The sequence below is a fragment of the Hoplias malabaricus genome, chromosome 12, assembly GCF_029633855.1.
Source record: "Hoplias malabaricus isolate fHopMal1 chromosome 12, fHopMal1.hap1, whole genome shotgun sequence".
In the NCBI taxonomy this organism is placed as follows: domain Eukaryota; kingdom Metazoa; phylum Chordata; class Actinopteri; order Characiformes; family Erythrinidae; genus Hoplias; species Hoplias malabaricus.
The window spans coordinates 9,761,696-9,788,748 of NC_089811.1; the positions used below are offsets into that span (position 1 = coordinate 9,761,696).

Here is a 27,053-nt window from a genome sequence, read left to right on the forward strand (position 1 = left end):
GGTGACTGTCTGTGAGGAGTTGGTGTGTTGTCCCTGTGTCTGCGTGGGTTTCCTCCAGGTGACTGTCTGTGAGGAGTGTGGTGTGTTCTCCCTGTGTCTGCGTGGGTTTCCTCCGGGTGACTGTCTGTGAGGAGTTGGTGTGTTCTCTCTGTGTCTGCGTGGGTTTCCTCCGGGTGACTGTCTGTGAGGAGTTGGTGTGTTCTCTCTGTGTCTGCGTGGGTTTCCTCCGGGTGACTGTCTGTGAGGAGTTGGTGTGTTCTCCCTGTGTCTGTGTGGGTTTCCTCCGGGTGACTGTCTGTGAGGAGTTGGTGTGTTGTCCCTGTGTCTGCGTGGGTTTCCTCCAGGTGACTGTCTGTGAGGAGTGTGGTGTGTTCTCCCTGTGTCTGCGTGGGTTTCCTCCGGGTGACTGTCTGTGAGGAGTTGGTGTGTTCTCTCTGTGTCTGCGTGGGTTTCCTCCGGGTGACTGTCTGTGAGGAGTTGGTGTGTTCTCTCTGTGTCTGCGTGGGTTTCCTCCGGGTGACTGTCTGTGAGGAGTTGGTGTGTTCTCTCTGTGTCTGCGTGGGTTTCCTCCGGGTGCTCCGGTTTCCTCCCACAGTCCAAAAACACATGTTGGTAGGTGGATTGGCGACTCAAAAGTGTCCGTAGGTGTGAGTGAATGTGTGAGTGTGTGTGTTGCCCTGTGAAGGACTGGCGCCCCCTCCAGGGTGTATTCCCGCTTTGCGCCCAATGATTCCAGGTAGGCTCTGGACCCCCCGCGACCCTGAACTAGATAAGGGTTACTGATAATGAATTAATGAATGAAATTCAAAGTGTTTATTTTTATTTTTATTTTTAGGAACCCACCAAGGAATGTTAAGGCAGACTGTATTTGTCCATCAAGTGTTTTCCAATACTAGTGCGCCATATAACCCCCCAGTCCCCACCACAGTGCCTTTATCTGAGAAGTTTGCTCCTGATAAAACCAAACAGAGCCAGATAAGTATTTGAAGCATTTGCGGATCTGAACAGAAGAGCCATCTGAGTTAATGCAGGCCGGAGTGAAGCCCAACAGCCCAACAAGAGCTCTTTCTCCGCCACTCCACGGCCGCGCTGCAGCGAAAAACGCAATCAAGGAGATTAAAGGAGGCAATGATGGCGCTGCACATGGGTACGTGTCCTGTGTTTGGAGAGAATGAAGTTTTAGTCACAGAGTGAACAAAGAGAGTTATATAAGCTTTAAGGGTCATTTAGAAGTGTCAACTCTGAATAAAAAACCAACACGAGTCCCTTCCTCCCACAGAGAGCCCCTCGGCCGCTGCATTTGTGTTGGGCCACGGTGTCTGGAGCTTGCCGTGTCTCTCTCAAGATACACTCGCGCTATTTATATTGCACTATTTATAAACATGAATGTTTAAAATGCTTTACCCGCTATGTCAGGCAGCAGCTTCTACTTCGCCCACTGCTTCACCTACGAATACGAGCTTCACCTGCTTCGCTTATGTAAGGAGAGTTTGGCTCTAAATCTAAATCTACACATGGACAGGTTCAGGGTCCAGACACAAAGCGGGTCTGTCAGGGACTGTCTCAAGGAGCCCGACTGGAAGACTACAAGGCTCTCCTGGCAACCACAGAGAAATAAACCCCCTGTGCATTAATCTCCATTTGTCACAGCCTCCCTCACCCCGCCTTGGCCATCTCATTACTCCGGCCAATCAGACAAAAGCTCTTTAGCATGGTTTATCACTTCGTGAAGGGCTGGACGGTCATGAGGAGCGTATCTTTTCAGTGTTTGTGGGTGTGGTTGCTCTGTGTTTTGATTAAAGACTGGTCAGGTGTTTAGTAAACGAAGGAGAAAAGCCCCCGGTGCTGGCAGGGCTCGGCTAAAATAAGAGCTCTGTGCCGAGGTCACTGGGGTGGTCAGTCTCACAACACTGACCTCAATACTGAAAGTAATGATAGTGTTACGGTACTCTGGACACCCCAAAGGAGATGTGAGATTCTAGTTAGGCACCTGTCTGAAGTCCCAGTGTGGGATTGGGGCAGATTTTGAGGAGGGTCAGGGGTAGTTCAGGGCGGGTTAAGCATAGGTTTCAGATTGTGTTTGGGACAGATTTTGAGGTGGATTTTGGAAGGGTTAAGAGTAATGTGGGTTAAGGGCTGATTTTAAAGAGGTTAGGGTAGAATTTGTGGTTGTTACCAGTCGGTTAAGGGTAGGTTTGTGAGGGATTTAGGGGTGAACTGTGGGGAAGAATACAGTGGGTTTAATGTAGACTTTGTGGTAAAGTTGGGGTTGTATTTGAAGGGGATTGATGGGTTAGATTTTGGGTGAGGATTCTGAGGTGTATATATTTTGGGGTAGATTCTGGGGTAGTTAGCAGTGAATAATGAGCAGCATTTGCCATGAGCTTGTGATGGATTTGGAGGTGAAATGTTGGGCCAGACTTAGAGGTAGTTAATAGTGAGCTAAGGATTGCCCACTTTTTACTTGAATTCTGGTTTAGATTTTGGGTTGGAATAAGGATGGGTTTGGGGCGGCACGGTGGTGCAGCAGGTAGTGTCGCAGTCCCACAGCTCCAGGGACCTGGAGGTTGTGGGTTCGAGTCCCACTCCAGGTGACTGTCTGTGAGGAGTGTGGTGTGTTCTCCCTGTGTCTGCGTGGGTTTCCTCCGGGTGACTGTCTGTGAGGAGTGTGGTGTGTTCTCCCTGTGTCTGCGTGGGTTTCCTCCGGGTGCTCCGGTTTCCTCCCACAGTCCAAAAACACACGTTGGTAGGTGGATTGGCCACTCAAAAGTGTCCGTAGGTGTGACTTTGTGAGTGAATGTGTGAGTGTGTGTTGCCCTGTGAAGGACTGGCGCCCCCTACAGGGTGTATTCCCGCCTTGCGCCCAATGATTCCAGGTAGACTCTGGACCCACCGCGACCCTGAACTTAGTAAGTGGTTACAGATAATGAATTAATTAAAGGTTGGGTTTGTATCTGGCTGTCTTTGAAGTTTGGGTGAGTTGAGGCTCCTTTGGGGTCATTTGCTGAAGGGTGGGCTTGGCATCTCCCCTGTGTATCACAGTCAGAGACAGTAAATCTCAGGGCTTGTTTAACCCAATCTTATACGCAGCTTCATAGATAACTAACTGAATTCTGCATTAATGCTTTGTTTAACTTACAGAAGATACAGACTGGACGGCACCGCGGTCTTCTGTCTCTGATTGTGTTACTGTTAAAGAAGAGCATGGAAACAGTAGCTGAAGTAGAGTGGGGACATTAAAGTTCAGCTGTGTCTTCTCTCTCTCTCTCTCTCTCTCGGAGACGGAAGCGTGACAGAGACGCCCGAAAACACTCAGCGGAACTAATTCAGTGAGGCACACTCAGAGCACACTTTGTCTTAAAGAAAAACACAGTGTGACAAATGTACGACCATCAATCGACAAAGAGAAAAGAAACCCTCTATATCTTCCAATGCCAAGCCCCTCCAAATGACAACTGCCAGTGTCCCGAGTGCTATTCTTATGTACACTCTCTGATTTCAGAGTGTGTGTGTGTGTGTGTGTGAGAGAGACACATTATCAGCGTGGGGTCTCAAGAAAACATGAAGAGTACATCATTTATCATTAACATCTTGTATTTGGTCGCTGTCAAACAAACAACAAAAAAAGTGTGTGTTGATTTTTACTGCATCATTTGAACACAGCAGCTGTCCTTCACACTGTGTGAAAATTTCACGATGAACGGACCAATAGAAATGCTCCAAAACTACTTGGAATAAAGCTTTTTAAACTGATTTCCACTGAAAGGTTTTTTCCTATAAAGTGACTGTTTTGGAGATACACGTCTTTCTTTGGACAGCGATGATATTGCCTCGGTAACACACTTTGAATAAAAAGACAACACTAAGGAAGCAGTGCCCGATCAGCCAACTCCAGGCTAAAGATAAAGAACTGCTTCGATTAGATACGGCCAGGATCGCTTTAACTGTTATAGTACTGTGTTTACAGCTGTGGATTACAGAGCACTGCTTGCCCTGGCCCTCGTATGATTCAGGAGTCCAGAGAGCGGGGGACTGAGAGGTCCAGCCTACACTGTGGTCAGCAGCAGGACACAACAGGGAGGATAATCACTGCTCTATAGGTCTGTCACTATAGCTATATTCTTGGTCAGGATTTTGTCCCAGATATAACTGCAACAAATCATATTATACTCATTTTAAACCATATTATTATTCCACTGATATAACGATAATATAAAAAAGATACTAAACTTACAACCCTTTAAAATGCTCAAGTCCAATATATAGACATTGTTAATGTTTAAAAATACTGCATAAATAAAAGCACTGAGACCAGGACAAAAGCAGAGAACAGAACAGAGCGAGCAGCTGAAACACCGGCGACATTCATTCGTAAACCAGCACGGCAGTGAGCACAATGGCGATATTGAGGTCATGTCCATATATTGCACAATAAGTCAATAATGTGATTATAGCGACAGGCCTATGCTGTAACCGTTGGTAGAGTGGTTTATTCACTATTGTGAAAGACAAAATCCCACATCTGGAGCCTCAGAAGATCAAATCGGATTCTCCAAAATCAGTTCCAGTGGATGGTTATTTTTGGAACAATATTTGTAAATGACTTGGACGAGGAGGGAAAGACATCTTAAGAAACCTAAATATAAAGAAAGGCCCATTCGTAGAACATATCAAGAGCTGTTTAGAACCATGTTGTGGGGAGAAACCACTGGTCTGCTTGTGCTACACTCTTAAAAGTAAAGCCATAGAAGAACCACTTTTGGTTGCTTTAGATTGCTTTTAAATGGGTTACGAACTTTAAAATGGAGTGATGGGATTTTAAATCTTTAAAAAGCATGGTTCTTTATGGAACCAGAGGTGGGTACCACAGATACAGCCCCCTGGACTCTAAGGAACGCTGAAGATTGAAAAACCCAAAAGAGTGGCGAAGAACTGGACAAACAGGGAGGCCTTGCCCTTAAGCGAGTGAATGCCTTGCACCCCACTCAAGACGAGTGCACGATCTCAAAAGACAATCAGCTCTACCAACTGAGCCCACTTCATATGCCAGCTCTGGCGAGCTGATGCTGGTCTTGGACTTTATCGCACGTTTGTGTTTCTCACTTAACGTCAAGACCACCCTGTTCTTCCTGGATGCAGTTTATGTGTTAAATTTCTTGGTGTAGCATATGACATCATGCCTTGTTCCCCATCTCATCAACTGTTCTGGCAACAATCCTACATCCTCGGAAGGGGTTTTTCTGCAAAATCTACATAATTAATAGAGTACACGCTGAATCAGAGACCCAGGTTCATTCCATATTTAATATAGATAAGTATGAAGTAAGCTGATGAATTTAGCATCAGCGCTTCAGAGAAAAGCAGAACAACTTAATTCCAACTTTAAATGACTTTTGGGACTGTTTACGGCCTGCTGAATTCTCACATGTAAAATAAAACCAACTATTGCTTTAGTTAAAGGACCGAGAGCACACTGCCCCAGTTTGATGAGGCCAGCTGTGTCCTGAGGGACAGACGTGTGGTTTTGACCACACCAACACGCTTCAATTGTTTCTTCATTTTGCAGTAGCAGGCCTTATGTTTCTTCCCAGTGGTTTAGCAATTCAGCAGGTGGGGCTTGGGTTGGGGGCTATATGAACCCTATGTGTGGTTGCATCCTAATTTGAATCTTATATGAACCCTATATGTGTTTGTTTCCCAGATAGAGACTTACAGGTGTCTGTGTTTCAAATCAAGGCCTATATGATCCCTGTACAACACTGCCCCAAATTGGGCCTTATATCATCCCTGTATGTGGCTGTGTCCCAGCCTGAACCCTACACCATCTCTGTATTTGGCAGTGTCCCAAACTGAGCCCTATATCATCCCTGTAATTGGCTTTGCCCCAAATAGGGCCCTACATCACCCCTACATACGATCCCTATATTTGCCTGTGTCCCAAATTGAAACCTATATCATTCCTGTATGAGGCTGTGTCCCAAACTGAACTCTAGATGCTTGTTAAGTGTGACACCATGTGTGACCCAAACTAAGCCCTATATTTGGCGGTGTTTCAAATCAAGACCTTTGAGCACCAGCTGCTGCTGTGTCCCAAATTCAGCCCTGTATAAACCCTTGACCGTGTCCCAAGCTGAGCCCTATATGAACCCTGTAAACGGCTGTGTCCCAAATTAAACTCTTGTACTGAATTATTATCCATCTATCATATTCTCATTCTAATAAAAAGTAGCCTGTTTTTGCTGGAGTATGTGAACTCCACTAGAATTGCTTAAACATTAAGCAATATCCTCTATAGTTTAGTACACTTCAGAGGGAACACTAGCTGGATTTGGGACGCATCCTCAGTCAGAATCCCTAACAGCTTCTTAGGAGCCACAGGCCAAACTGCAGGGGTGTGTTTGAGAGGGATTTCCCACTAATGAGCATATGTGCACTTCCTCAGGCTCCAACTCTCAGATCCTGACACGAACACCAGGGCGGACTTCTAAGGTTTTAGCCATTCGCAGCACGCCTCTGCTTGGTGCTCGTGTTAAAAAGAGAGGCGTCAAGTGAAGTCTTTCCAGCCGTCCATACATTATTAATGAGCAAATTAAATAATTGACCCATGCGTGGGTGGGACGGCCAGCTTCATGGATTTTTTTAAGGACTCAGCGACTCGGATTTGGATGCACGACTGAGTGGGAAAACGCTTGAGGAACGGTATCATCCAACATTTCTTCTGAGTTCAAGAGTATTAACCCAGAATGTGTTCCCTGTTTGCTGTAGGGACATTGCTGTGAATATTTGATGGCATTTAATCACGAGAGCATTAATGAGGTCAGGTACTGGTGTTGGATGATTAGTTCACCAGTGGTCAGAAACACCACCCAGTAAACACCCAGTGGCTGAATACACCTCTAGTCGATGCTTGGTATTGACAACGTCATATATCCACTTAGAAGGCTTACTGTAAATTACGCTTAAGGTTTCAGCCTGAGTTTCAGTCTTAAAAACACAGCTTGTTCAAGTGATCACTGACATAGTTGTGCTGCTGGTAGGAGTGGATCAGACACAGCAGTGCTGCTTAAGTTTTAAAAGCCCTCAGTGTCGCTGCTGAACTGAAAAACAATCCACCAAACAAAAACATCCAGCATCCTGTGTCCACAGGTGAAGTACTAGAGGATGACCAACACAAACTGCAGCAACAGCGGAGCTCTTCTCATCAGAGTGGACAGTGCTTAAACACTCCAGCAGCCTGGCTGTGTCTGATCCACTCATACCACCTCAACACACACTAACACACCACATCGGTGTTTGCGAAGCTCTGAGAATGACCCAGCACCTAAATAATAGTCTACCTGCTCGGGGTGAAAGGGGCTAACAAAGTATGCAGAGCAACAGATTAACTACAGCCTCTGAACTTTAAATGGAGGTTAATGCAGAAAGTATCCTGGACTGTTTCTAGTGGTATATATTTTCGCTCAGTGTAAAGGGAAAAGGTATTCCCAAGTTGTGTGTAAATGTGTAAAAATAATTGAGGATTAATGACGTCATGTTCAATATAATCGAGTTTAAAAATATTTATTTTTTTATTAAAAACTAACTCACCCATTGCGAGACAGAAAGTGGACGTTGTCGCTCCGTAAAGCCGCATGGTGCAAAATATTAGGAAAAGGAAGAGCAAAAAGGAGGAAAGTTTGTCAAATATCGCGCTGAAAACGTGCAAAATCGACGACAGTGGACGTTATCCGTGGTTAATTAGCGACATTAACACAACCATCACCGCACCCGCACCCGCACGCGCACCGACCGTTAGTGACCGTTAAAATCCGTCAGTACGGTTGGACCGGGTTTCTCCTTCATTTCTCTAAGTCAGTCTCGCTCTGTCACTTCGTCCCTTCACCCGCACATTCCTCGACGAAGTAAAGTGTTCAGAATCCTCCGAAAATCGCGGAATAAAGTAAAATTTTTCACAAACAGAAACACAGTCCCTAGCGAGAGAGACGGCGAGAGTCGCGCGCTCAACTGAGCTTGAGTGACTGACTGGGAGAGTGTGGAGCGTGTAGGGGCGGGGGGGGGGGGGGGGGGCGCGCACGCACACGGAAGCCAATGCTGAAGCGACGCGAGCGTGCGAGACCTCTCCCGCCAACTGAGGGAGACCCCCTCCTACACTACATCATTAAGTGTTTCCGAAAAGGGGAGTTAACTTAGCGCTCCTCTAAAGTTTAACAATCGATGTTGGGACACTGCTGTGAGCATTTGATGGCTGAGTGAGGCACCAATGTTGGATGGAATCCGTATGTTCATGTTTTAAAAGTTGGCCCCAGATTCAGATGCCCTCCATGGGTTCAAGTGGACCCCATATACACAGAGTATTGATATTCAGCCGTCCGATGGCTGGCCGGACAGTGGATGGTTGGTCCAATGACAGCAAAGTTGGAGGTCCATTGACATATTGCTCAGAGTTTTCTGGGCAGACCACAGATTATTAAAAAAAAAAAAAAAATAGGTAAATAATTATAATCCAGCACAACATCAACATTTCAACCTAATCATTTTATATCAGGCCTAAATTACTGTATCTCTCAAAGTTGTTGGTATTATTTGTGTATTGTGACGTTTTTAAGCCAGTTGATCAATATATGCTCACTGACTGGGAAGCTGCCCACCTGGGTGCCACTAACACCCCATGTACCAACCCACCCACACTCCGTGGCCATCTTGAACCCAGCTAACCCATGTCCTGCCCCTGTGGGCCCTGCTAAAGGTCCTGTCTGAGGAGGAACCCAGTTCCACAGCCTAATGCTGAATGACTTTGTTCACGTCATTAGCTGTGGAAAATCAGTGGAACTGCCCTTTAACTGCAGCCCTTATTTAAGGTGGAATGGAAGTTAATGATATGTTGGTGAAGAAGGAGAAGTGATGTAGTATTGTGTAACAGTTTAGACTTTAATAGGAAACTATATATACCATAGTTACTTACATATTTAATATTTACACACACACACACGGGAGGTGGAAACTGATGTTGGCATCTTCTTTACTCTCTGTTCAGTGTTTTATTGCAGCTGGTGATGGTCAGTCGCCCGTGTGGATGATTTTAAATGAATATAACTCTGAAACAAGACTGGAGCTCCCTCTGCTGGACACTGCTGACTCTGACACTGAGGTTAACGAGAAGAACATTACTTCAGAGAGAGAAAAAACACGTGTTCATTAAACAATTAAAAGTAAATGAATAGTAAAAATCATCATTTGTCATTCTAATGATTTAGAGAGAGACTTGAAAAAAATAACTGGAAAAATTTACACCTTCATAAAACACTCCCCATTTCCAGAAAATTTGGGACATTTAGTTAAACACAGTCAGGCTCCTGTATATCTCTCAGATCTTATTTCTTCATATTGTCTTTCTCATCATCTTAGATCTTCAAGTTCTGGATTTTTACTGTTCCTTTACTGTTCCTTAGATCTTTCAGCGCTGCTGCCCCCAAACATTGGAAGTCTCTTCGTCCTGTCCTTCGTAACTGTTCAACCCTGTCTCACTTCAAATCAATGCTCAAAACATTTCCTTTTTCTTCATTAGAAGTGTCTTTAAAATTATTTTCCTCTTTCTCCCTCAATGATTGTAAAGCATCCTTTGGTTTGTGAATGGTGTTATATCAGTTAAAGTAATTATTATTATCATGAAGAAGAAATTATCTCTAATGTTGCCTCTGAACAACTCGATTGTATTTTGTAAATATAAACAGTTAGAAATGGATGTCTTCAAAAATCTGGGACAGACACATTTCTTACTGTGTTCCTTCAGCTTTCCATTTAATGACAGTGTTTAAGTGTTTTGGAACTGAGGATACTAATTGCTGCAGTTTTGCAAGTGGACATTTTTGTAGGTCATGTTTTTCCCCAATTTTTTTCACCCTTATAAATCTGCAGTACAGGTGCTGACTCACTTTCTGGATGTAAACCCTCTCTACTCTTCCTCCGTTTCGACATCAGTAGTTTAGACTCATCCGTCTGCATCTGCTGTTCAGAAACCCTCAGATCCATCATCACATCTTTCAATTTCTTCTGGCTGTTTCTCAGCGTCTCGCTGTAGTTCTGCTTTAACAGTTCCAGATGGCGCCCTCTGGCTGCCAGGAGTTGTTCCGTATCTCTGAGCTCGCGTTGCCTAGTGCTGCATGTGGTTTCTAACTTTTTAATGTCTTCATCCTTTTGTTTGAGCGTGGCGTTGAGGGAATTGAATGTTTCCTGGAGTTGTTGGAAGTTCTGCTCTTTTGTTAATAATTTCTCTATCAGCTCTTCTCTTTGCACCCTTGCTTCATTTTCAGCTTTCTCTTTCTCCTCGCACTGAACTCTTAAGTTGTAGCATGTGTTTTTCAGCTCCTGAACCTCACTTCTCACTTCCACGAGTGATGCCTCTGCATTCCTAATCTGATCTTCTAGATTTGTCTTGTGTTTAGCGTCATTATCTTGGCAAATCCTCATCTCGGCCAAATATTTCTCTTTGTCGTCCAAGGTTTTCTCATATTCCTTTAGCTTCTCCTCCAGCTTTTCTATCTGGACCTGCCCAGTGGCTAGTTCTTCAGAAAGGTTCAAGCAACCCTGCTCTAGATCTTCTACCTTTGATTGCATTGCCGTCATTAACGTCTCCTGCTGGGCCTTCAAGGCTTCCATCTCGCTCTCTTTCTCTTTCAACATCTGCTCAATGTCAGATTGCAGCTGTTCCAGACTTTGGTCTTTTTCCTTTAGCTTTGCTTGAAAATTTTCATCTCTTTCTGCAAGCTCATCTTCATGGAGATGCTGCAGGTTCTCCAGCTCTTTGCTCTTGTCCATTAGTGCTCCTTTCATCTCTTCAGCTTCTCTTTCAAACCGCTCCAGCTCCTTTTTAGCGTCCTCAAGCATGGAGTACATGTAATTCACATCCAGGCTGAAGTACAGCCCACAGTTTGCCTCAATCAAGGCATCCACTTTAGTCAAAAGCTCAGCGGTTTGAGCTTCGTTTGTGCAATTTTTGTTGTCCACAGCATGGACTCGTCCTCCACACATGGTCACCAGGGCTTTCAGATGTGGTTGGACCTCGAGGAACTCCTCCAAGCTGTTTGGGGCAAACTTGGCCGCCCAGGTCAACAGGACAATCGTGTGTCTCCAAACTGAAGGGCTCAGAGTGGTCAGCATGTCCTCCGCCGCTCGTCTGTGCTCCTCCAGGAAGTCCTGCACTGGGACGACCAGGAGAAAAACGTGAGGTCCAGGATCACACTGAGAAACACTATCCAGGATTTCATCCCTGATCCTCTGAGGTGTGTCACCAGCATTCAATTCGTCCCAACCCGGAGTGTCGGTCACTTTAATGGACCGCCCCAACACTTCAGCCTGCTTTTGGACACATTTCTCAAAGCCCCTCTCAGAATCAAAGACATTGGAACCCAAGATGGTGTTCCCAGAGGAGCTCTTCCCAACTCTTTTGCCCCCCATCAGAACTAGCCTCCGCACGGGGAGGTGGGCTGTTCCTGTAAAATATAACAACAGAATATGAATCAACAAGCCAAAACATTAAAAATACCTCCTTGTATCTAGTCACTGTCTATTCTCTCAGCTCCACTGACCAAAAGGAGCACTTTGTTGTTCTACAATTACTGTTTCTCTGCATACTTTGTTAGCCCCTTTCACACTGTTCTTCAATGATCAAGACCCCACAGAGCAGGTAGACTAGAATTGTGGCAATGAATCTTTTGCAGCATATATTAATTATATCAATAATTGAATGACTAGCTCAATACATTTCACAAAACAAACTGGTATTAATCCTGTTGTGACCCATGTGGTTACTGTGTAGTGAGCATGTAATAAAGCAGGACCCCTAACACATGTTGAGCTGGTATGAGTGGATCAGACACAGCAGTGGCTGTTGGAGTTTATAAATCTGACTGAGAATAGTCCACCAAGCAAAAACAGCCTGCCGATAACGTCCTATGTCCAGCGTCCCGTGTCCACTGATGAAGGACTAGACGACGGAAAACACAAACCGTGCAGCGACAGATGAGCTACTATCTCTGACTTTACATCTACAAGGTGGACCAACGAGGGAGGTATGTCTAACAGAGTCGACAGTGCCTGTGCCTGATCCACTGGTACCTGCAGAACACACACTAACACGTCACTGTCAACTGCAGCGCTGAGAATGATCCAACACTCAAATCAAACAAAAAAGAGTGCTCCTGTATGGTCAGTGGATCCGAGAGGTATAGAAACATGGAGGTCAGTTTAATGTTATGGTTAATCTCTGTATGGCAAAATCAGAAAGACCTACCCGTCTCCATTTCTTCAAAGGAGGTGTACAATTTATGTAGACAATCCTTCAATATTTTAAACTCCACTACGGCTTCAACACATAAGATCTATGTTTTCAATAAAAAGCAGCAAAACTAAAACAGAAATTAAAATATTCCGTCCACCGCTGGAAGAAGAGGAAGATTACGCCATGAAGGGAACTGATCAAAGTTCAAAGTCAAATAATAAAATAATAAAAGTGTAAGCACATGTTTAAATCCAAGAAATACAACACACCCAGCGTTTCCAACTCCACACACATCAGAAACATAACCCTTAAACCCTCAGTGTGTAAAAGAACGGCTTAAACGTGACCCATGATGATCATTAGTCGACTACTTAAAGGTTCTCGGTGGGTACTTTATTCAAGAGCACGGTTGTATATAGAGATCCATACAGTTGGTTGTATACAGTTTCTTTAGACGCATAGAGAGTGGGTTTTGTATGGTTCTATACAGCACCAGAAAGGCTTCTTCTACAGTAACAAGCTAAACATTGTAACACAGGAAGAACCCTTTTTTGTGCTACATAGAATCATATACGACATTCTCTCTAGGAATCACGTGGTTCTATATAGAACTGCCTTCTATAAAGAACCTTTTGTTAGAAATTCGGCATTGAAGAGTCAGGAGACTGGAGTTCGGCGTTGACTGGAGTTTATTTACACATACACAGAATGATGTATGAGTACAACTGTGTGATCGCATTCTATTTCAGGATGATCTGAAGTTTGGAAAATGGAGGTTCAGAGGTTTCTTCACGTGCATACAGAAAAGCACGGGCACAGCTTGGTCTTCAGTTTGTCACCAGTTCAGTCTATAGCCAGTTCATTCAGTACACAATTCAGTCTATTCTCAGTCCAATCTGACTGTTGCCAGTCGTCTGTTCCCAATCCAGTCAGTTCTCAATCCAGTCTGTGACTGTTACCAGTCCAGTCTGTGACTGTTGCCAGTCCAGTCTGTGACTGTTGCCAGTAGAGTCTGTTCCCAATTATCTGTGACTGTTGCCAGTCCAGTCTGTGACTGTTGACAGTCCAGTCTGTTCCCAATCCAGTCTGTGACTGTTGCCAGTCCAGTCTGTTCTCAATCCAGTCTAACACCAAATATTTTAGAAGGGCCTTATATACATTGGAATAGTGGGGGAAGGGAATTGGAGGAAGAGGAGGAATTTGAGGAGGGATGAAGATGATCAAAGAAAGAAAGGTAAAAAGAGGTGTAAAAGAAGGGGTATGATGTAAGTGGGGGAATGATTGGTGGGAATGGGGGATGGCACTATGAAAGGGAAAACAAAAGGTCACACAAAGATGCAAAAAGACCATATAGTTTCTCTCACCTTGGAGGACCCTCTTTTACAGTGTACAGTTTTCTTTTTTATTTTATTAATTGTTTTGCCACCTGCATTCCACTTATGACATTGTTTCTTATACCTCGGAAGCTTGCCTGGGGTCACTGTTTGTGTGCAGCTTGGGCATGTCCACTGCCCCGCTGCTGGGCATCAACATCAGGCGTAAAACTTGTGCCCAGTTGCTAGCGTGGACCATTTGTTCAATCGTGGCAAAACCTAATGGTAGCAGCTAAAAATGGAAAAGCATCTGCTTTAAGATCATGAAAATCACATGTCGATTGTCACTCCCTACCATCCTCTTACAGCAATCAGTGCGGACGATTCATAATTATGAGATCTTCGGTTACTCTGAGGTTGTAAGTCATAATATATCATTGCTGTAATTTCTCAGTTATTAATTATTGCTTAGTTCATCACGAAATACTTAACTAAGTTGAGATATGCAGTAATAATTATGAGCTAGTAAGTGATACGTCATTGACACAGCAAGTCACAACGTCAAAAATCATAGGAAGGTATTTCATTACGACATATTACTTCATTTGAATTGGTGGAAACAGACCTCCCTATGTTTCCCATTGTCCAGAGGCTGAGGAAGAAAGCTGTGCTCTGTTCACTATTCCCTACACTGGAAAAATCAAGAAACCAGAATTAGAAGACACAATAAAAAAAAAAAAAAAACTATCTTAACAGACGGCGTCATTTCAGTGCGAGGTTATGGGTTCTGTCCCCACTCAGAACACATCATAGATACCCTGTGTCCGCTAGAGTGAACTGTGGGATTGTTACAGTGCACTGAATAATCCACAAGGTTTTCACACACCACAATAAAACAGAAGACCCCCAAAAGAGCGCAGTGTATAGTGAACAGAGCACAGTTTCAGACACGGCCGGTTTGTTTTAGATTACTATGCTCTTAAATGTGGAGACTGTTGCCTGAGTTGAATGATCCGCTACAGGTTCGGCAGCTCAGGTTCAGGCTGAAGAAGACTGGAGGGTTCCTTTAAAATCCAGAGCTTCCCCTCTGTCATTTCAGGCCAGAGCTGTTCACCTACAAAACCCAGGACACACACGTGACAGAGATGGCAGCAAATACATACAGAAGATACAACAAAGCTTTATTTAAAAGCTCATGTGACTGTGCAGAGGTAACAGCGAAAAAATGGAGACGCAAGTGTCCTCTGTCCGGTCCCCAGTGGTCAGTCTGGTCAGTTCTCAGTGAAGACTACATGACGATTATCATTACGCGCTGCTACGGAAAAATCCAGTGAATAGCTCCAGTGTAGAGAGGTAAAGACAGTGTATAGTGGATTCTACGGTCTCATAACAAGCAGAATCTTTAAGATCTGTAACCAACTGTTAAAAATAAGGCAGGTCATAACGCGACAACAGCTCAGACAATAAAAACAGCATCGATATTTCAGATAGAAAAGAACACAAAGTCAGCTCAATGGCTCAAAGACTGCATGTCGGTCCAGTGCTACATACATGTTTTCCTCTAATAAAAATAGGTAACAATTCACTGTAGGAGTTCTTTCATTAGGATTCATGACACATCAGTTGTCACAGATTCTGCCTTGGTTAATTTCACCCTACAAAGTACAGGGACAACATCATTCAAGAAAGAATGAGGTCAATGTCATGTAGCCTTATGAAAGGACACCTACCTTAAGGTGTTACCCAAAAATCCAGCATGGTATTGTACCTAAAAGCGTAACTCTATTAAAGAAGCTAAAACAGAACAAAGATAAACATAAAAAGGTAAAACGGACTACGACGCTCTATAAATAAAAGTTTCCAGTGTTGGTGGTCTGTACTGATCCAGCAGGCTGCTCTTTCACAGTGAACTATCTACATGATGTGGAACAGCAGGTGGCACCACAGCTGCCCCAATACAAGTTTCTCCAACGTCCAAAGTGTGGCTTTCCAAAACGCCGGTCCGAGACAGCTGCAGCTTTATGGAATCCTAGTTCTGACAAAAATAATGGTCACATCAACCCCTCCTATTCAAGACTACATCGTAAAAACAACCTCAACTCCTCTTTTGAGGTCCCAGTGAGGCTGATCCTAGGTCAGTTTTGTGCTAAAGGTGTTCCAGAGTCCAGCTGGTAACATCGCAACGTCTTCCGCGTGCAGTCCCGGACGCCTCTCTGAGCCGTAAACCCAGACCGTGTAGGAATGCATGAAGCTGGAATGTTGCAAAGTGAAAAGCGGTAGTGGCCCGGAGGGTTTGCTGGTGCTCAGAGAGATGCTGAGACTGCGGTCCTCAGAGTTCAGTGGTCAGCAGACCCTTGGGTTTGTGGTTGTCGTCCTTGGGAGGGTGAGCCACAACGCTGCAAAGGAATCAAGAAACAGGGAGAATTAAAACTGAGCTGGTTGAACATGCCCGGCCTAAAACTGGCTTTCAAGAACTGGTAGAGAAATTACTTAAGATTCGTTTATTTATATAACTTCCCTCTTATATTAAATTTACTCTGTGTAATGGAGCTTTTCCACTGCATAGTCCATCAGGTAAATTTGGTACTGGAAACAGGTTCTTTAGTCCCTGTTCTTTCGTGGTTCCGAGTGAGCCGTGTAAACCTTGCAGAGACCTGATTGTCCAAAGAGAGTCGTCAATCTACAATCTGCAAAGCAGACATCCAGCACTAACTCTCCATCTGTAAAATCTCCAGTTACAGCAGAGATCACATTTGTTTTTATCTGACTCACAACAGCAGCTTGTAAAATTATGCTGTGGTCTTGGATTGGTGGCCGCTGAAAGAAATCGAGAGCTGGACGCTGCAAAAATGAAGGATCAAACTCTACTGACATCACATCATTTTGAGACATCACTGGCTACATTTCCTGGTGGAAAACAAACCAGGAACCAAACGGTAAGTAGAGTCTTGTAGATTTGAGAACAGTGTAGGTACCATGCAGTGAAAAAGCGCTGTAGGACTCTGTGTGAAATGTTGTGACTCTGTGTTGAGCTGCTACTGAGCAATGAGGTATGGAAACTACTCCCCCTACCACAAATGCTTAATACTAACTTAGCATCCACATTCATTCCAGTGAATCCTGTTTAGTCATTATAGCGATATTAATCACTACAGACAAGTGTCTTAAAAAGAATACTCCATCGGTTTATTCACTTATCTGCTGCAGTTGCAGTATCACCAGTATGTTGCAGTATGTTCAGTCACCAGACAACGGTTTCCCTGAACTTATCTTTTGGGAGCCAAAAGACTCAAGTGTGGTGCAGGGGTCATGTGCTGACCTTATCATCAGGAGAAAGCAGGCGTGAATGAATGTGATGCCTCAGGTATCAGAAGCCTGGACTCCTAGAGCACTCAATCTGTCACGCTCTCTGGGAGGTTAGGATGACCCCCTCTTCTCGCATCACTGCACATGGTGCCATCTACTGGCACTAAGGCAGTTTGCCTTCTCCACCAAAATGTTAAACTGTGCTGCCCCTTCTATAGTGGGGATGTGACCCTAGGGGTGGTGCAGAGTTATTAATTTCACTCTAAACCATGATTTTGGTGCAATTTGGAAGCAAAGGATGTGCAAATGTGTGTCAGGGTGGGAGGGGCTTGATAATATTCTCATCGCCAACACGGGGCACTGCAGAAAAATATAGGAACCAATAAAATAAAATAAAATAAACCATTGGCTGGAATCAGGTGTTTTGAAGCTGGTAGCAGTGTGTGATTGGGGGAGACTCACAGACTAACTGAAGATTTAAAGATATCCTTCTGAAACCTATTGTCTGTACGTCAAAGTTGCAGCAAAGTCAAATCTGCTGGAGTATTCCTTTAAAACTACATGAGATGATGCAGCCAACACAAACCTGGTGGCAATCACATTATGAGAGTGAGAGAGATGAGGGAGGGAGGCAAGTGTGCCCCCTTCAGGATGGAGAGGTGCCATCTTTGCAGCAGACTCAAGCTCTAGGAGGCCGTTAGTAAAGGTGCCGGTCTGGTAGAGAAGGGGAAAGAAACGGTGAGAGGGTGAAGAGGTCACTACGTCATCTACTGAAGAGCTAAAGAGACAGAGGAAGAGGGGATGGGGAAAAATAGCAGCTGGAATAGTTTATATTCTTCTATTCTCACATTTAGCAGTGGAACATGAAGCGAGGTACTGGAACTAACACGTTTACACCCAAACCTTTGTAGATATAATGTATAATTAGGAAAGAACTTCAGACACATTTTGTCCAGCATAATCTCCAGAGAAAAGCACTGACCGTTGGGACACTCACTAATGTTTATTCAGCTGAATGCCATCAAAACCTCAGAGCAATGTTCCAACATGTAGTGTAAAGTCTTCCCAGAAAATGACAGGCTGTTACTACATCAAAAGCTAACAAATTATAATAGAGCCACTATCATTGCTACTCTGGGCCCATCACTGCAAAAATATGTGCTATGTTAATTTTGGAGGAGGGTAGGAAACCACGCCTCCCTCCAACCCCCTCCCACTTGATTTCAGGACAGTGCTGTAAAAGTGAATTACACTCAGCAACTGTAGTCGGAGCCCAGGAGCAACAATACCAAATCTTTTCCAGTGTCCACAAGCACTTGGCCAAACAGTGTTACGTCCCACACGTCCCTGTAGTGTTTACTACACTAACGGGCCCCTCAGAGGACCGCCAGAGCCACATACAGCTCCATTCACTTTTACAAATTATTAAGGCTTGTCATCAATGGTAAATTAAATGAAAGGGCCTTTGGGCGTTTAACAACAGAAACATATGGGGCCTGAGTGTGTCTTTATTATGGAGATATAGCACTAGTGAGACAGTGTGAGATCCCATTATGAACCACGGATCGTAATCTGAGTCTCAACTCACTGTAGCTGCTGGAACAATCCACCGAGGGGCGATGATGGGCTTGGGCGGCACCTGAGGAAGCTGGAAGGAAGGAATAAACACATTTATGTTTATGAACAGACCCTGAACTATTTGACAAAGTGTTTTTATAAATGAGCACAATTCATTCAGTACTCTTCAAAGTAAAATAACAAACAGATGAAGATTTAAAACAAGTTCAATGAAACCTAATTAAATAAAAGGTTAACAATATACGAAATTAAACACATTAAAATTAAGCGACACACATCACATACCAAACTAAATGGAACAAAACATTAAAATAATTAATAACAATAAACAATACATGTTGAAAGGGAACACATTAACTACATTTAAAGACTAAAATTAAACAAAATTAAAAATAAACTAAAACACATCTGATTTCAACAAAATAAATAAATAAATAAATAAATAAACTCAAACTAAATTACTGACACAGTAATTAAACTTACAACTGGGGAAAGATCAGTAAAGTCAATCAAGTTCTCACTCTGGGGGGCCGCTCGTGCTTCCTGCTCTTCCACTTTGCCCTTTACACAAAACAAGAACATGAATTTCAGCCGTGTTTATATTAAAATACATACATACGCAGTCTAATATTGCACTAAAGCAATGGAGGAGGCCAATCTTCTTAATAAACCTCTAGATTTCTGAAGAAATGTAATCCTTAAACTTTTGACCATTCATCTAAACTAAACCTGTACATGTTTCCAAACCTGCCGTGTCGTTAACACATTTGTGATGGCACTGGCTCTTTAATGGAGCAGAGTGGTGTTTACTCACCTTAGCTGCGTGGGCGTCAGTCACTGGCTCCACGGACACACTGACCACAGAGGAGACGAACTCATCGGCTTTCGCTTCAAGGCTGCGGAGAGACATGTAAGATATATATCAGTCATTTCATTAAAGAACCTCTCCCTGTGTCTGCGTGGGTTTCCTCCGGGTGACTGTCTGTGAGGAGTGTGGTGTGTTCTCCCTGTGTCTGTGTGGGTTTCCTCCGGGTGACTGTCTGTGAGGAGTGTGGTGTGTTCTCCCTGTGTCCGCGTGGGTTTCCTCCGGGTGCTCCGGTTTCCTTCCACAGTCCAAAACACACGTTAGTAGGTGGATTGGCGACTCAAAAAGTGTCCGTAGGTGTGAGTGTGTGAATGAATGTGTGTGTCTGTGTTGCCCTGTGAAGGACTGGCGCCCCCTTCAGGGTGTATTCCCACCTTGCGCCCAATTATTCCAGGTAGGCTCTGGACCCACCGTGACCCTGAACTGAATAAGTGGTTACAGATAATGAATGAATGAATAAAAGAGGTGGGAGATTCTGAATAATCCATCAAAGCCTTAATCTGTTGACATTCGGCACCAAAGACTGAACAAGGCAACAGCAACGGACATTATAACTAGTATAAGGACTCTCGGGTTGTGTTCTGCAGCAGCCAGGAAATCTTTCATTAAGTCGCCATGCTGTATCTTCAGTACAAACCCCTCCTACTACTCTTTACTGCGCACCTCCATCCAGAGGTGTGTGTCAGCGGTGGTGGGACTGGCATCCAGCTGATGCTGGGCAGAATTTGGCAGGACATGACGTCTTCCTTTCACCCCTTTAAAAAGAATATGTGAAAGAAATCTCCCTAAATCTGTTTTCATACATTCATAAAGTACGAGAAAAACAGAAGAACGCCAACTGAAATGTCAAAACACTGCTGTTCATCTCACTCTGACCGGACTCCTGTGATGCTCCAGGCCACTGTAGCCTCTACACTAAGTGCTTGTAGTGTACAATATTGCCTTCTGTATCAGCGAGACTCATGTCTCCCTCATGTTTAAATTTAATACTAATTCAATAACAGCAGGATAATGAAAGAGATAGATCTCCTGCATGTAATTCTAAACCACCGGGCTTTTAATTACGCAGCTTGGGAGTAATAAACGGACACTATGCGGCAGCCTTGTTCACATCTGCTCCCCGTCTGCCTTTCCGGAGATAATTAAACCAGCCGAACCACTGTTTGAAAACTAGAGCACATTAACATAGACACAATGGAGGAATTATTCAAATCCAGAGCGCTTAGTCAGAAGGGTGACGTATACGCCGGTGCGGACTGAAGGACGTTCTCCACATTAAAGCGGGCGTGCTCCTCATTCTCTCATCCCGAATCCTTTTGTCTCTGTAAATATCAACACTGCGCAGTTTCTGGTCATGGTGCATCAGCTCATTGTAGTCTGTGCTGAAGTTAAGACTCTGTTAATGCAAGGAGAGCATCCTGTATCAAGGCAGAACTCAGGTCATGTGATCTGTTCTTTTCCACAGAGGCGTCCACCTGTAGATGGCAACAAAGAGCGTGGTATGTGTATGTCACAAAGACATTTCATTCTTACAGGCTCACAGTGGCTGAATCTCAAAGGGCTTTAAACTGCCTGTGAGCAACATATGGTGAGAAATGATGAGGTATAAAGCACTGATTCTAGACCCGAACCATACAGCGCACTATATTTATTTAATTTCATTATTATTTCATTAGATGCTGGATTCAATTACTTAGTTTTGAAGTACAAGCTTAAATTAGCTTTTAGTTGTTTACTATATATATATATATATATATATATATATATATATATATAGTATTTAAATGTGCATATTAATCATGTATTAGGTATTCAGGTCCTACACAGTGCACTACAGAGGGAGTTTGAAGCCATTTGGGATTCAGCCTGGAGGACTGTAATTGGACTGGTTTTGGTGTCGCAGATGCTAATGTTTAACATACGATGAACACAGTCTGAATTTCAGCGTTTTTGTCTCGTGTGTTCTTGTCCTGCCTGTTTATTGTTGATGGAGTCCAGTGTTTGTGTGTTTATGTATTTATTGTGCTATAAGTCTGACTGAGGCTCTGAAGGAATGGGCATTTATTTCACACTATGCTAACGTTGCACTTCTGACCGTTTAATGCCCAGTCAAAATGGTCGCTATCACCTAGACACATGAGTTTGTTCAGTATAGAAAACGTTGCATGTTTCAGCATCCCAGAGGTCCTTGCTCCAGCAGGGAGTGGGGGGGCCAGGTGGCCCCATTAATCTGAGCCTGCAGTCTCCACCACTGTCCTAGGAGGATTACAGACACACACTCCAGATCACTACTGCAACTTGATCCACACAAAAACACAGACTCTTTTATTTAACACAAAAAAAAAAAAAAAAGTGTCAGTCCAGGTGTCACTATTGTGTGTTGTATTTGGGTCGTTTTGTATCTTATATGTATTCAGTGCTGACCTGGTAGAGGGTTCCTGACGCTCTGTCCGGCTGCTCACAGTGAGAGATGAGGTGCTGCCCATTCGCCCTCCCCGCCCTTTCAACCTGAGAGAGAGAGAGAGATTGGTTAATAGTGGTATTTAATTAAAATTCAGAAAGTGAAAATGTCTCACAAACACACAGCAGCACTTTATGTATCCTTCACATTATGTAAACATCTCATGATGAATGGACCAATAGAAATGCTCCAAAAGAACTTGGAATTAAATCTTCCGTTCTCTGTTAAAAGCTAAAAGTTACTAAGTGCAATTCCTGCAGTGCTGAGCCCCGAGTAGCAATGATTCTTCACCCCATTACAGGTCAGTGAAGCATCACTGTAGTATTAGGTTCGAAATATTACATACTTTATACTGTTCCTTTAAATAACACACAATATTTTATTGTGTATATTTTATAAATATATTATATTTATACAATATTTAACGGTGGTAATACCCAGTCATACGCACAAAGTGTTTGAGCTCTCGTTTAGTGAGAGGAATGGGAAGGTATTCATAGCATATGACGTTCCTAAGTGTCAGAATAAAACCACTCATAGGCCCAGGTCCCGGTAGGACAACATCTGGGTCCGGACCTGGACCGTGGTCCACCTCTGGTCTAGTGTGTGTATGTTGTGATGGAACAGCCCTTAAAACCAGAAGCCACAGCGTAGTCAGTGTCTCATCCCACCTGGCTGCTGCTTCCTGCAGGTTGCAGTTCTTTTCCCCAGTCGCTCCAGCCTCATCTTTCACTGCCTGAGAAAAGACAAAACAGCAACGAGGTCAGATTTGTGGCCTTTTAAGAGCCATTTCATTTCTTGCCAAACCTCTGCTTTACACAAGAACCCAAATCCACATTTGTATACACAGTGTAATGAGTGTGTGTTTTGACCCTGAGAGCAGCTTCCGCCTGGGCTTTGAGGATGTTGCTTTTGAGCTCATCCGGAGCGGTCAGCTGGCTGAGAGCAGGACTGCTGCCTACACTGCTCAGGCACTTCTCCGTGAGTTTCAGCACATCCTCCTGAGTGAATAAATGAATGTTTATTTGAGAGATTAACCTCATATCAGTCAGTGCCGCACAAAAACCGCTCCAATCGTGAAAATCAGCTCTTTAATATGGAATTATTCACAAGTGTTGGGCACTCACTGTGTGTGTGTGTGTGTGTGAGTGTTTGTGTTTGTTTCCAGCTGACTGCACTGACCTGGTTGTTCATGTTGAGGTTGATGTTTGAGCGAGCTGCAGACACCGGAGTGCTTTCTATCTCCAGCTGCTTCAGACGTGCTGCAGCGTCTGCGAACACAGGTTCACACTCTCCATTAATAGTTTCCCAGAGGAAACAAGATTCAGAATGTAGGGAGGTGTGGAGAACTGTTGAGAACTTGGTGAGGTTTTTGTTAAATAAAGGAATTCTCAGATCTCCACACAAACTTTTATGGAAATAAATGTTACTATAGGCTCATAATTACACATAAAAAAATGGCAAGAAATTGATGGTATCCTTGAAACAAATAAAAATATTACATTTTCAGGTTGTTCCCATAATATTCCAATTATTTTCTAAATATTAGATATGTATTTTTTTTTAGAAATATTACAATTTGATTACTGAAATACTGAGATTACGCCATTTTAAATCTCAAAATCCTGTTTTTATGATCATAATATTCACTATAATCTCAAAATATTACAGCTTTAAATACAGCTTTTTATATATATTTATTTATATACATTCTCAAAGCCTTACAACCGATATTACAATATTAAGATTATCCAACTTTGTTCTTATAATACTGGTTACATTTTCAAAATTAAATTTTGAAATTAATTAAAAAATATATATATTCGAATTTATTCAGAAAATACTGATTATATTCTCTTAAAATTTGATTAATTCTCAATATATTACAACTTTACTCTAAAAAATATTGAAAATTTATTCTCAAAATACTGATTTTATTCTCATAATATTTACTCTACTCTCTAAGACTAGGTCTTATGACTCTATTAAAGTGCTAATGCAGCTGCTGGACTCACCTACGAATGACAGCTCCTCATTGGTCGTGCTCTGCGTAGAGAGGGCAGCACTGGGACAAAGCTGCTCCTGCAGTCCCGCAGTTGCCATGGGAACAGGCACTCGGATTACCTCATCCACACAGGTCTCGAGCAGGCTGGCCACGGTGGGCAGGCTGGGTGAACAGGAACGGAAATTTGGTGTGAGATGAGCCAACGCTAAAGCTTTTCAAGCACAGATTTATATGAACTGGTTCCACTCACCTGGGTCTGGCAGAGAGCATCTAATACACAAACTGAGCTCAGCACAGGATACAGCCACTAAACAGCAGCATCTGACCTCACTAATATTCATGCAGCTGAATGAAATCTAAAGGCATTAAACTCGAGACGTCTGGTTCCATACCACTGTGAACTCAGGACACTGTTTACAGCTTAGACAGTTCATTTTAAGTAAAAGGTAGAATTAAACTGTTAAAATTACATTATGAAACATTGTCTTTAAATTATTGTGATGTTTTTTGTGCCCCAAACACAAACGGGTTCAGTAGTCTTGTTTGTCCAAGTCAAAAACCAAGAGTGAACTTCTGCTGAAGCACAGCATGAAACCCAGTGGAGATCTTATCTAACAGGAGTGCATGCCTGGCTAACCACACACACACACACACACACACGCACATTCCTCTATGGCTCAATTAAAATCAGAGACCACACACACACACACACACTTCTGCACAGTTCTAATATAACTCCGTGTAAAGGAATTTGAAAACTCCTCCAAAAGCCTGAACTGACTCTGCCGAGAGCACTCCCACTCCTTCCCTCTCCGACCCCTCGAACCATGCCCCAAAACTGAGCATTTTCAGCCTTAACTGAAGACATTCTCTGCATCTTTACCATCTCCCCACACAACAATTCCAAACCATGTCCAGTGCATCATCACACACTGAAACAAGCCCACAGTCAGTTTTCAGTGTGCGGCCTGAGCCAGAAAACATGGGATAAAACGAGCCGTTCTGATTCGGCTCCACTTCTGACGTCAAGTGCAGAGACTTTAGAATTGCGCCTCCCCTTAGTCAGAGCCTGTCCAATCACAGCACTCGACCCACATTTACGTGAGAGCACAAAGACGAGGTTAAACACAGCAAAACGGGCACAACGAGCGCGGAGAAATGAGAGCGCTAGATAAAAACGGAGAAAACAAGAACGGAAAAGAAAGATAAAGCAAAAACAGCTAAAAACACATTTCATCTCTTGTTTTTCTGTAGTTAATCCTGTTTTCAAAGAAAAGAACTATAGGCAAAACTTGAATGAGAACATTCTTTATTAGAAACTGTTAATCAGTTGGATTCAAACAGAGAGAGAGAGAGAGAGAGAGATCTCCTTTGGTCACAATTTAACTGCAAAACAGTAAAGTTAAAACAGTTAATTTGTACAGATCTGCAATAAAAAATATATTTGTATAATAAAATCAATCTGGTGCAAGTTTACTGGTCAAACATCAGGTTTTAGAAACTCTCTTTAGTGGTTAGATTTGACACAGATTCACTGAAATGCGTAGGGAAAAAAACAAATGGAAAAACCAATCAGTTCTTCTGAAATACACACAATGCTAGATGGGCTGAGGGACTGTTCTCGAGCCCAGAGCACACTGACCCCACTTTACCTAACCAACAAATACAACCCCATGTGACCCGGGGGAGGGGGGGGGGGCATTTCAGGACACTATTCTAGAGTGAACCCTGAATAACAAGACATTAGGGAGTTGCAGAACAGTGTGCCATCATGCCCAATGCCAATCATGGACCAGAGCGGATATAAAGCCCCCTCAACACTGACAATTTATCACGTAACAGATGAGTTGTAACTGGGTTCATGCAAAATCAGTACTGGCTCTAACTAGGATTTTCAGGACTGAATACCATCAAATCCTAACAGAAAATATAACCAAAAATATTGTAAAGGTTTTTGAGAAATGCATAAGTTCTAACAAATATCTTATTCAAGGTGACAGTCTCGAATTTAATAATAATAATAAAACACTTGTATACAATTCTGTATTAAAAACGGTCTCGGCCCGGTATGCTAGGCTTTCTCTCTTTGTGCTCACGGCAGAAAAAAGGCCTCTGGAGACTTTAAGACATGGAGAGAACTCCAAAAGTTGAAAAGTAAGAACCAAGATGAGCGTATTGCTCTATTCCTGCTCCACAGGTGGGTAATATTGGCTTATTTTTGCTGCTTCTTAAGGTGGAGATGTCTCCAAATTTGGGAGATGGTTAACTGCATTACTGAACATGCTATAAAACCAAACTTGAGTTACAAATGAGTTTCTGTGGCAATACAAACATTGAATAAAAACTTAGAGGAGTTACACTTCAGCCACCTACAAACAACATGCCATTCCACCTTAAAAAGACATGGAGATTCTTAACATAAACCAGAGAGTACAAACCTTTCCTCACAATTGTACATCTCCACTTTAATAACCTTAGATTCAGAAGAAGCTTATGATGGGCTGGTGTCCAGACGCTTTTGGCCAGAGTGGATGGGTCAGTGTGTTCTGTTCTCTGCGCTGTAAGTTCATATGCACGGCAGAATAAACCCTAACACTAAACACATCTACAATCTTTCAGTTTAAATATTGTCTGAGTTAACGGCCTGGTCACAGTGAGGTGTTTCTGACAGCAGGCAGCACTCTCTCCCAGCGGTCTCCTGTTAATCATCTCTTCCACCCCTGCTCCTTGCCCTGGACCCTCTCAGAGGCAGGTAGAGGCTTGAGACCAAACCCTTTCCTGGAGTTAATGGAGTTTCTGGAGTTCATGTTGAGAATCCAAGCTCAAGCTCAGGTACTTTCACTCCAGCCCTGGTCAGAAAACACAACCTCCTCCTGATCCGTGGAATGCGAGGTGGGTGGAGTCCGTGAGGCTGAGGGAGTTGTGCCAAGACCATCAGGAGGGAGCCCTGAGTGGGAGGGGTTTCAGAGGAATTAGGGGAGTGTAGTTAATAGGAGGAGACCATGATGGGAATGGAGGAGAGTTGGGGGAGGTTTGGAGAAGACAGGAGCAGATAAGAGGGAGGAGAAGATAAAGAAAACAACACAGGAACAGAGGAGGATGGATTCTAGAGGAAATGAAGAAGGGCTGGATGCTTAGGAGAAGAAAAAAAGCTAGTATCAGATCAAAGATGACCGCCACTGGTCGTGACCTGGCCCAGGGCCGACCTGTCTGAAACGTTATCAGCTGATCTTGGTCCAAAATGAGTG

General features: G+C 43.4%; 2 protein-coding genes across 4 annotated transcripts in view; both read right to left on the reverse strand.

Annotated features, from left to right (window-relative positions):
* The window catches only part of ramp1 (receptor activity modifying protein 1), a 40,642-nt gene extending 32,642 nt beyond the window's left edge, over positions 1–8,000 (reverse strand). The window contains exon 1 of the mRNA XM_066686967.1: positions 7,588–8,000. Coding sequence (XP_066543064.1) covers positions 7,588–7,633 — 46 coding nt within the window. The 5' untranslated portion in view covers positions 7,634–8,000. The remainder of the gene's footprint in view (positions 1–7,587) is intronic.
* Positions 8,001–15,051: 7,051 nt separating this feature from the next.
* The window catches only part of LOC136710759 (band 4.1-like protein 5), a 38,589-nt gene continuing 26,587 nt past the window's right edge, over positions 15,052–27,053 (reverse strand). The window contains exons 17-26 of one of the 3 annotated variants that reach the window (XM_066686561.1): positions 23,816–23,967; positions 22,983–23,071; positions 22,673–22,801; positions 22,472–22,536; positions 21,764–21,847; positions 19,289–19,370; positions 18,958–19,035; positions 18,485–18,544; positions 17,483–17,610; positions 15,052–15,986 (exon numbers count right to left, since the gene is read on the reverse strand). In XM_066686561.1, the coding sequence (XP_066542658.1) occupies positions 15,920–15,986; positions 17,483–17,610; positions 18,485–18,544; positions 18,958–19,035; positions 19,289–19,370; positions 21,764–21,847; positions 22,472–22,536; positions 22,673–22,801; positions 22,983–23,071; positions 23,816–23,967 (934 nt within the window). In that variant the 3' untranslated portion in view covers positions 15,052–15,919. Of the gene's footprint in view, positions 15,987–17,482; positions 17,611–17,644; positions 17,675–18,484; positions 18,545–18,957; positions 19,036–19,288; positions 19,371–21,763; positions 21,848–22,471; positions 22,537–22,672; positions 22,802–22,982; positions 23,072–23,815; positions 23,968–27,053 lie in introns of those variants that run through there. The other 2 variants (XM_066686562.1, XM_066686563.1) reach the window with 2 other exon arrangements.